The sequence below is a fragment of the Mytilus edulis genome, chromosome 4, assembly GCF_963676685.1.
Source record: "Mytilus edulis chromosome 4, xbMytEdul2.2, whole genome shotgun sequence".
In the NCBI taxonomy this organism is placed as follows: Eukaryota; Metazoa; Mollusca; class Bivalvia; order Mytilida; family Mytilidae; genus Mytilus; species Mytilus edulis.
In genome coordinates, this window is record NC_092347.1 from 84,820,732 (window position 1) to 84,832,559 (window position 11,828).

At 31.7% G+C, this 11,828-nt stretch overlaps 1 protein-coding gene across 1 annotated transcript; it reads left to right on the top strand.

Annotated features, from left to right (window-relative positions):
- The first annotated feature begins 27 nt into the window (after window positions 1-27).
- Window positions 28-11,514, top strand: LOC139520806 (uracil-DNA glycosylase-like). Its single transcript, XM_071313766.1, has 8 exons — window positions 28-177; window positions 4,930-5,244; window positions 5,727-5,822; window positions 6,816-6,870; window positions 7,346-7,388; window positions 8,343-8,431; window positions 9,370-9,548; window positions 10,932-11,514. The coding sequence occupies exons 1-8, from the start codon at window positions 37-39 to the stop codon at window positions 11,082-11,084; spliced, it is 1,071 nt and encodes a 356-aa protein (XP_071169867.1). The 5' UTR covers window positions 28-36; the 3' UTR covers window positions 11,085-11,514.
- The last annotated feature ends 314 nt before the right edge of the window (window positions 11,515-11,828 follow it).

Sequence of the window (11,828 nt, forward strand, 5' to 3'; positions counted from 1 at the left end):
AGAAGCACAATTTTGATTAGGTGAACCCGGAGGTCAATGTATTACGCGGGAAATTTCCACATGGTTATCAATAACAACATTCAACTCCTTAGAATAATAATGAATAATCAAGCAAAGATTTCAACATTTTTCACAAAAGTTTCACCTGGAAAACGGCAAAATACTGGAGCTTTAGAGGTACATGCAACAAGACAAGTTTATTGAATTTAACCCTGATTTAACCTATTTAGCTATTAAAATTTGAGTGCCCATTATCTCAAATTATTATATCTGATCTTATCTAGGGCAAAATTATATATGCTTATAAATTACGGTTGATGATTGATTCAAAATTTAGAGAAGCCATTTTTATAAATTATAGTGTCATACATGTAAGTTTGTGATTTGACACACTGATAAATCTGGGACCAAGAGATAGTTGCATGTACTTAATTGTCTTTGAAAAACAATACACCTTATCGCTATTTGTCCGCCAATACTGGACATCACAAAATTATATATATATGACATCAAATTTTTATGGGAACTTTGAAATAGTAAATAGGCACTGGCTACGGTTACATGGAAATGTAACAATAATAAAAAATATTATTGTTACATTGGAGAGTAAATGCCGGAATGCATGGTTGGGTAAGGACCGGCTTAATTACGAATGTAACAATAATTATTGAGGCTACGGTTACATTGCGTTATTGTTACATGAAAAAAGCAATGCACGATGGGACTAGTAATATGTACTAAATAATGAAAGTTGAGGACATTTATTACATACATTTATAACATACAATTTATTTACTGTAATTTTTTATTCACAATGACAATTTCTACAAATCCAGTAAGTTGTTTTTAAAGTCCGACACATTTTTGATGAACGAAATTACGTCCTCCACGCATACGTGTACATACAGAATTTCTTAGTATTTAAGTTACAGTTAGCAAACTTTGCTTTTGATTATCAATTTGCGTCAAGTTATAAAGCTGTATGAAATGTATGTCTTGATATTCTTTCAGTTTCATTTAAAACGCATCCCAAGTTTTATTTTTTTCACCATAAACAAAATTGGTCCAAAATATAATGACAGTAATAAGAGTAGGTGTGCAGTTAAATACTTTAAAAAAGTGAAACCATTGAACTATATTTTTCGCCTTTGACAGTCACACTCCTAATCTTGAGTAGTATCTTTAAGAACATCAAAACCATTAATACGTAGTAAAACTATTCAAGTTGTACACCATTTGTTGAATAATAATATTTTATTATTTATCAGTATTAAACTACAAGTAATGTTTGGTACATATGAAATAATGAAGCAATACAACTATAGAAGATTTAAGTTTAATCAATCTAGCGTACATTGCTGTTTTTCATGTAACAATAAAGTAATGTAACCGTAGCCTCAGTAATTATTGTTACATTTGTAATTAATCAATTCCTTACCCAACTTTGCATTCCGGCAATTAGTCTCCAATGTAACCGTAGCCAGTTCCTAGTAAATATCTGATGCCACAGTGGAAAAGTGATTATTGTATATATGACGTCAGAAGTTCAAGCAGGACAGATTCTTGGGTCCAGCGGGACAGATTTTCAAATGACAAGGTGTATATACTTGATTATAACACTATGTACTTATTTCACTAATAATTTTTTGAGAAATGTCACACGGTCACGAACTTGCTTTAAATTTTCATTCTGCTGTTGTCTATATCTTTGAACTTTGTTAAGTTGTAATAAATATTATCTTAGGAAATACATTGTACATGTAGTGCTAAAGACACCTATTTCTGTTGTCAGAATAAATCATGGCAGACCTTCCAAATACTTTTTTTTTGGTCAACAGTAAGTTATTTTGTCTTCTCACAGCCAAGTGGCAAAGTTAATCATTTGTCACTGAAAAAAAAATAATTGGAAAACCAAAATCAGGGTTCACACTTAGACAATCGAGTCATATTAGTCAACAGAACTCCTAAAAATCTGTCTGGATTCATCATTTTCAAAACTGGTATTTACAGTCCAAGGTTTGCATTAATATTGTAAGATATTGCATCAACTTTGCCATGGCCTTAAATGAGGAGTCACCAACATTGCAAGGGCTGTAAAGCAAGTCAAGGTCGTTAAACACTTCCATCATCAACCCCTTATATTTTTTTTCAACATGATACTACATTAATACATGAACATGTGTAGTAGATATAAAAACAAAAAAAGTAATGTATTTGGGTAGAGTGACTTAACAACATTTTTTAGTATTTCCCTATCCATGGTACAATGGGCTCCATATTATTTTACGGGTAGGTCTTTTCACCACCGCACACTGCCGAACACCACCGAACACCCCAAAAGTTTATTACTTTGTCTTTTACCGTTATAAATGTGACTTAAATATAATATTCATGTTAGGCCACCCTTAAAAAAATGTTTGTTTGGCATTGCCGACCCACACTATCAGCAGGTGGGTAGGTAGGTAGGGATTTTTTTTATTTTTTTACATTTAAAAGCTTTATACATGTAAATCATACAGTCTCTAGATCAATGTTGTCTAAAAGATTGCAGCATTGTTGTGTGTACATGCTGGTGGTTTCTTTGAAAGAGGTCAACTGTCAATTTCACATTCTACATCATGGATAATTTCATGTAAGACAGTCAGTTTTATTGGCAGAGTTAAACAAAGCACCCAGAAAAAAACACAGAACTGAGACAGGAAACTGACAAATTAACCATATAAAATGTATGACGTGAAAAATTAACTTTTATTGTGGGACTGTCCATTGAACAGAGGCCTGATGTCACATCTTGAAGTTGTGGTCACAGTTTGGTAAAATTACCATAAGTTAAATGGCTCAACCACTACGGCTCCTTGTACAAATGGACAAAGATTTAAAGCTTTGATTGTTTGCTTTGGTTTTATAAACATCACTTTCTACAACATATGGGTAATTTCATGGCAGTCAGTTTTAGTGGCGTACTAAACCGTAGTACTTGAAGGAAAACGCCAACCTGCAGGAGGAAACTGACTAAACCTTATCACATATGACATGAAAATCAAACCTTAATTTTGCAACTGCCCAACTAGGGCTCAAACCAATACCTAGAGGCTAGTAATCATACATGCCATACAAACACACCTATACTGCCCCTGATAAGTTTTGAGGATAAAGGATCTGTACCAAATTAGAATAGCAAAATATTAAAAATTTGGAAGGTTGGCACAAATAGACATGGTGTTTATACTAATATTATCCAAGTGCAAGGTTTTTCAGGGCTAGGTTTAAAACGTATGATAAATTCAAAATGGAAAGATGCAGCAGGACAGACAATTGTTGCAGATAAATAAATTCTGGGTTGTAATGCTTGTTTGATTAACAGAAATCTGGACATGCATTACATGAATACAGATAGATTAATGAGCCCTTAGAATTGTGGAAAAGGAAGGGATTTTATTCATCACTAGTACACTAGATACATTTATAAATATGTTTTTCTATCAGTATCTTTTATGTTTTAAGAATGATCTTATTCATGTTAAGAAGAAAGGCAAGAAAAGGGGGAAGTACAGTCAATTGTCACAAGATGCTAGTCTTTAAAATATGTATGTTTTGTACCAGGCTAGCATCTACTGGTACAAAACTACTATAAACCTGTAAATATGGGACCATTTTGGTCTTTAATTAAGCTTTGGTGCTTACAGCCATAATTATCTTGAATGCATCATTGTGGTTCTGACTATAGTAGATACTTTGTTCTCTGGTTCAAGGGAAAATTTGTCAATGATAAATTTCAAATGCTTAATAAGTTCAACAAATGTAAGAGCCACGCATATTTGTTCTGTGATGTCCCAGTGAAAAACTTCTATCTCATGAAGCGACAAAGTCAAGCAGAAATCATCTGTTTCTGCTTTACAAAAGATAAAATTTGAGTCCTCTACAAGGTCTCTCAGAACGTTTCTTTCAAAGAATAGCTGAAAATTTGTTTTTTGATAAAATCCATCTCCCTTAACCAATGCATTGCAGCATAGGGAGATGCTTTCCCCTGCCGGCCTCTTTGACATTAATTTTGGCAGACTTTTTCTATTCCATGTCATTTAAATGTTTGCTCCCAATACAGTGTAAGGCTAGCGCTTTTAAGATCGTGATTTAAAATAAGTCAAGCCAGGAACAAACTCAGCGGATACGATCAAATTCCGGCACGATTTCGATTTTTTTTAAATAATAAAAAAAAAAAAATTCTGAAACGCAAATAAAATTATTGGGGCGGCAAGTTTTTCAGTGGGTCGGGCGGCAATGCCAAACAAATGAAATTTTATTTTAGGCCTTATTGATTCAACAAATCAGAAGATTGGGAGTCCAAATATCTACAGAAAACAGAAAGGGAGAGTCTATAACACCCCACTTTTTGAACTGCGCAGACCCCCATGGAGACCTCAAATATATGATTTTCCTTTTTTTTTCTTCTTCAATCTCTTCTATAAAATAGTTGTACCAATAATAATAAAAGAGACAAATAACAAAATTTTACCGAGCACAGAGATCAAAGATACTTCAAATGATTACTAATTATGAATTTATTTGAATTTTATTATTTTAATAACACACATGTACACAATGTAATCCGGAAAGTGATGAATCCGGAGACGTTTGTCCTTACATGTATATTGATTATCGATTTTAACATAAAAATGATGCCCTTAAAAATCTAAAAATCATTTAATTATACGTAATATGATATGTTTTATCGTTTTATTGTATAATATCACAGTTTTTCTTAGTGGTTGGTGGTTTTTGGGGTGTTTGGCGGTGTTCGGTGGTGTGCGGTGGTGTTCGGTGGTGAAAAAGACCCACCCTTATCTTACCAGTACAGCTTTCTGTCCATTATAAAGATACTTAGTCTAATGTTTAACTTAGATTCTTACTGTATTTGTTTTTGTTTTACAGAAACCTTCAAAGAAAGCAAGAATAGACAATGAAAATATTCCTCCCTCACCAAAAACAGATTATGCAAATAAAGAACCAGCTCCTCTTTTAAAGAAAGGTGATACAAGTCCAGTCAGGGACCTTCCATCTTCTCCTGGTGGGGATATGCCAAAAACTGAATGTTTATCCCCTGAACAGAAAGATCGAGTGAACGGGAATAAAGCTGCTGCTTTGGCCAAGTTAAGAGAAAAACAGACCAATGGATTACTGACTAAAGTTGGTGATTCCTGGTATAAAGCTCTTCAGGAAGAATTTACTAAACCATACTTTGTTGAGGTAAAGTTTGTTTTTGATGATGAAAGTTAATAATAAATAATTTGGTTGAATTAGATAAGAAGCCTACAGAGACTTTTCAGGCTTATTCATTCTCTCCAAATTAATTGATGATGATTAAAAGTGGTATTTGGATCCTTTTATACCACTGAGTGTTACCTTGTCATTTAGAAACTACCATTTTTCTATAGGAATCTATGAAAAACTTTAATTAGTACTAAATCAATCTTTGAAGTTTTAGTGCATTTTCCTTACTATGTTTTTACAATAAAGAACCATAAAAACCTGTGACAATTCTGCTTCTAGTGGTAAAAGTTTATTGAAATCTCAGCAGAAATATCCCAACAATAATTTTTGTATTTGAGTGTAAAGGAAAAAAGCATACATGACATCAACAGCAATCTAAAACTGAAACCTCTATTATTTTTCGTATGTATGTATCCTGCATTAAAGTATGGATTTTTAATAATGTTTTTTTTTTACAGTTGTCGAAGTTTGTAGAATCAGAAAGAAAAAAAGGAACAATTTATCCTCCTGCTGACCAGGTCTTTAGCTGGACAAGGTATTGTAAAGTCAATGATGTAAGTTTGTAAGTATAGATTCTTATATTGAATATTGTGACCCATATCAGTCCAAAAAACAATCATGCAAGCAAAAAAAAGGATTAAGTTGAACTTTGTTTGATGATGCCTTTAAATATTTAAATTTTATTTTATTAAATGTTTGGCAAACATCATGGTTCTTCTCGTATTGCCATGGCAAAATGGACTTGAAAGTTGCAAAGAAATGCACTGCAGATAATGGAGTTATCTCCACTTACATAACTTGCATAATGCATTTTATATGTAACCAATATTTCCTATGAACAGTGGTTGAAAAAGAAATTATTATCAGCTTTTATTATAGCTATTCATGCTGAATATAATTTCAGAAATAATTAATATTATTAGACTTTCCTCCAACAAAAACTTTTTGCATTCTTTTTGGGTGGCTGGACTGAAAGAAAAACATTTTTGATTCACTGCATTGTCAGTGTTTTTAAAATTCCAATTCTGTAATTGGTTGTTTTAAAAATTAAATTGTATGGGTTGTTTGGTAAAAAAAATAGTACCTTCTCAGAGTTTGGGTATACTTTTTCTTGATCAGTCCCAATGGCTTGTTATTAACAATATTTATCAGTCAATTTGTGGACATGTACTTATGTGTACGTTCCACTCACATGTATGTATAAAAATTTAGTATACACCAGTTCACTAGGTATCAGTAAGACATGTTACCCTACAAGACACATTATTATAACTTTTACTTGAAAATAATTAATGATGAAGTTGACAAAAGCAACAAGAATGAATAATACATCAAGTTCTTATTTTCAATTATCATAAGCTTGTTCCAGATCCATGAAATATATAAAGGAAGATGTTTATCTTTTAATGTTCTGTTTTGTATGTTAAAAAGAAGAATGATGTTATAGAAGATTGTACTGTATTATGTTAGATATGAAATAAAGATACACAATTAATTTTTAAGGTTTTCTGTAGTTTGATAATTGTCTCTCTTTCTATATAATTTAGGTAAAAGTAGTAATACTAGGACAGGATCCTTACCATGGACCAAGACAAGCACATGGTGAGCTATAACTTATATTTATAACTTCAAAAAACATTACAAGTTGTACATATAAACTGGCTTACCTTAATAATTCTGTTGAAGTCTTTTATGGCAAGAATGGATAAAGTCCAAAGCCAGCTCAGATAAAGATGGCAGGCTGGTAATTAAAGAAATGTTGGTACATTTTTTTACATAGTTTGTTTAATCAACTCATACAGCTTTCAAATTAGATCCCTTAAACTTCACAGTTTAGAACCTCAACAAAATTGAACTTGGTTTTTCAATGGTTTTCCTCATATAAACAAGATAGATGAATAAGGGTTCTTCAGTAGTTTTCCCAGCAGCTTTTTCTGAAATCTTAATTGTTATTCTCACATTTTTGTCCATTCTTCTAAAATGGCAATAAAAAATACCACCAATAATTTCTAAATTTACAGTAAGAAGTTTTTTTAATTCATGATATAATTATGTTTAAATTTATATATTATTTCAGGTCTTTGTTTTAGTGTACAGAAGGGAGTGCCTCCTCCACCAAGGTAAATTTCGTAGGTTCTTGTTGCTATCTATTAATAACTCCCAGTGGTGAAAAAAATCTGAATAAATTACCAGTCAAAAATAAACTCAGAATCAAGGAACTCATATTACAGGAAAGCTATGTTCTATGACTAATCTGAAACCTTACTTCAGTGTTATTATCACAATAAATACTTTGATATTACAAATATACTCTCAAGTTATTAAGTACAACTGACATTCTGAATTTTCAACATCAATGGTTAAAGGATTTTCAACATCAATGGTTAAAGGATGAGTTATTCCCCTTGGTTAATTGAAATAGGAAAAAAATTAATGGTGAGTAGATTTGAATAAAAAGAAATGTGCGATAAATACAAAAGAAACAGAAACCCAATGACATGATAAACAAATTGCAACAAGAGATAAATATATGGTCTTATAAAATAGACTGGTGTCTTCAGGACAAATTCTACAAAATTAAAACAACTATATATTTTCAGGTATTAAAAAAATCCACTTGACTAGAGACAGGCACACAAACTATTGTTGTGATTGTATTTATTATTTGGAATCTCAACCATCCCTATTGTCTATTGTTGCGATTGTATTTATTATTTGGAATCTCAACCATCCCTATTGTCTATTGTTGTGATTGTATTTATTATATGGAATCTCAACCATCCCTATTGTCTATTGTTGTGATTGTATTTATTATTTGGAATCTCAACCATCCCTATTGTCTATTGTTGTGATTGTATTTATTATATGGAATCTCAACCATCCCTATTGTCTATTGTTGATACCACTCCTGGTGGACTACTAGTCCCAGAGGTTCTCATGTCATGATAAATTAAGAAATATTAGATAGGACTGATACTGTATATAAATTAGGAGATGTGGTATGGTTGCCACGGAGATGAACTATCCAATCCATGAATAGATAATCCACAGTATGTTGAATTGTTTTCTTTCAGCCTTGTTAATATGTATAAAGAACTGGTGAATGACATAAAAGGATTTGAACGTCCAAGTCATGGAACATTGACAGGCTGGTCTGAGCAAGGTAGGTTGTCCTTAGTTCATTAGAAATGTATTTGATGACACAGGCAAGGTTATTTAAGACTTTGAAATCACTGCAAATTATATTAAACAAAATAACAATTTTAAAATTTAAAACCCTGTGTTTTATTGATGGAATCTTTAAATGTACACATTTGTGTTGTATTTCAACTTTTTGCTTTAACTTTGTTTGTCAGCTGCATTATCATATATGCATGATTACAAGGTGAACATTTTTCGTTTAATATTTTGTTTGAATTCCTGTTCAACAGTTGAAATCAAGCTATACTGCAATCATTCATTAGTTCTTTGTGGTAATAGTTGCAGCATCAGGTACTCAAGGGAGTGATGCTGGTTCATTGAAGTCTATAGTTTATTATTTTTACTCCTCTTTATCAACCTCTTGACAAATCCTTCCATGCAGGAATACATGATCCATTTTTGCCTTTTAATGACTCTTGCTTAATATGTTGTAATGTTTTAATAAAATTACATTTTAATATACTTTTAATTGATGCATTGCTTTTAAAAATGAACAATGTGATTTTAATGAAAAGACCTTTTCAGTACATGTAGAAGAAAACTAGTTAATAATACATAAAGCTTTTGAGAAACACTAGCTCATTGGCAACTTGGCAGTAAGACACTTTTTTGATATATGAGAAATTTCTTTTTTCTAACTAGGTGTCCTGTTTTGATATATGAGAAATTTCTTTTTTCTAACTAGGTGTCCTATTTTGATATATGAGAAATTTCTTTTTTCTAACTAGGTGTCCTGTTTTGATATATGAGAAATTTCTTTTTTCTAACTAGGTGTCCTGTTTTGATATATGAGAAATTTCTTTTTTCTAAATAGGTGTCCTGTTTTGATATATGAGAAATTTCTTTTTTCTAACTAGGTGTCCTGTTTTGATATATGAGAAATTTCTATTTTCTAACTAGGTGTCCTGTTGTTGAATGCCTGTTTAACTGTGAGGGCAAGTCAGGCAAATTCTCACAAAGACAAAGGTTGGGAGAAACTAACAGATGCTGTTATTTCTTGGCTAAATAAAAATTGTTCCGGTATAGTGTTTATGCTGTGGGGAGCTTATGCTCAAAAGAAAGGAGCTTTTATTGATAAGGTAAGATATTGGTAAGAAAAGTGATGCTCTTCATTTTGTAAACAAACGTTCTTGTTAGTTTTTAACAAATATATACTGTACTATTTTTGATTATGCAGAGGACATAGTTCTTTGTGTATGGATATAAGGTTTGTAGTAAATGTTCTTTGTGTATGGATATAAGGTGTGTAGTAAATGTTCTTTGTGTATGGATATAAGGTGTGTAGTAAATGTTCTTTGTGTATGGATATAAGGTGTGTAGTAAATGTTCTTTGTGTATGGATGTAAGGTGTGTAGTAAATGTTCTTTGTGTATGGATGTAAGGTGTGTAGTAAATGTTCTTTGTGTATGGATATAAGGTGTGTAGTAAATGTCAATAAGACCACAGTCCTAATTGTACAAATCAAATATATCATGATCTCCTTATAGGTTCTAAACGATGGACAAACACCAAAACTTTTAATATTCTCATGTGTAAGGAATATAAGATAGACTCAAGATTTCAAACCCACAACATTCCCTTTTTACTTGGGTTAGGCACATGACTTCATGAAACTATTTTACTGAGTATTCATTTAAAAGTCTCAGTGGAAGAAGTACATCAAATTTATCTATTTCTGTGAGATGTTTAAATTATGCCAAAAATGAAATTGGCTGTTCATGAGCCAAATAAGAACAACCAATCGAAAGTTGTATAGCATTACATTTATGCAAAATTCTCTTGATATCTGCTTCATATATCTGATACTTGTATGCCCTTGTGGCAGCAGAGGGGCATCAAGTGTTCCCTTTGTACATCTAAGTTTTATTTGCCTCAACCAAATGTTATGAAACTTATACATGTTACTTATTACCACAAGATAGACAGAGCAAGTTGGAATTTGGGTGACATCACCTTTATCATTCTAGAGTTATACCCTTTTCTAAAGTATATGCAAACAGGCCCATCATCTGTGTTCCATGGACACATTCTGCATTTATTTTCTGTTCAAGATTAATTAACTGTTATTTTGCATTAAAAATTACAATGAAAATCAAACTAGAAAAAAAAATTTATTCAATATTTAAATATGAAACATAAAATAATCCCTTGCAGTTTGCACATCTGCGTAATTCATACATGATTCAACACAATCTTCAATTCTTCAAACCTGACACAAATAGTTTTACCTTAAAATTATAGAAAAAGGTTAGAAAGATTCACAACTGCTATGTCTTTTCAAATGACAGCTAAAATTGATTTTGAATTTTGGCATTTAGAGAATGTGAATTGCTTCTGCAGTCACTGTTCGGAAGGTTTATCCCTGATAACAGTATAACTTAACAAAACTAAGCATAAGGACAATATTGAATCGTAATCTTTTGTTGGAAGTTACATATGATTATATACTATTTTGTTTACAGAAGAAGCATCATATCCTGAAATCAGTCCATCCATCTCCGCTGTCTGCACACAGAGGATTCATTGGCTGCAAACATTTTTCAGAGTGTAACAATCTCCTCAACAAAGATGGCAAAACTCCTATTGACTGGTGTCGCCTACCACCACAAGAGTGAAAAATAGAATGGCTAGGATATTGATTGAAAGCTGTACACTGCCAAACATCTCAAATACGGCAACTGTAAATCAGTGTTAGTGTTTTGATACCAAATTAGTGTTGGTGTAATTTAATTATACTTTATGTATGCTATACAAGTGCCTATTGTGAATACTAAATGTGATTTAGTGTTGGTGTACATATATTTCACAGTACATGTTTGCTATACAAGTGCTTGTTGTGAATACTAAATGTGATTTAGTGTTGGTGTAAATATATTTCACAGTACATGTTTGCTATACAAGTGCTTGTTGTGAATACTAAATGTGATTTAGTGTTGGTGTAAATATATTTCACAGTACATGTTTGCTATACAAGTGCTTGTTGTGAATACTAAATGTGATTAAAGATTTGCTCTAAAGTATTGATACATCAAAATACCTAAAAATGAGTATAAATAAATGAGAGCACCTAAAAAATAATTGCACACATTTTATGTGATCATTATTAGGCCAACTAAAATTAATTAGTAGATTTTCATCCAAAGTTTTGAAAAAAATGGGGCGGGTGGGAGGATTTTATTTTTTAAATTTTATTGAATGAAACCTTCTTTTGATCGACGTGAACTTCATATATATATGACGCAAGTGTTATTATTAGCTTATATCATGTACATGTGTAAACATGTATTAAGAATCGTACATATTTTTCATATTCTTAAATAAATAACTCTGATTGGCAAGGACTGTTCTACATGAAATTG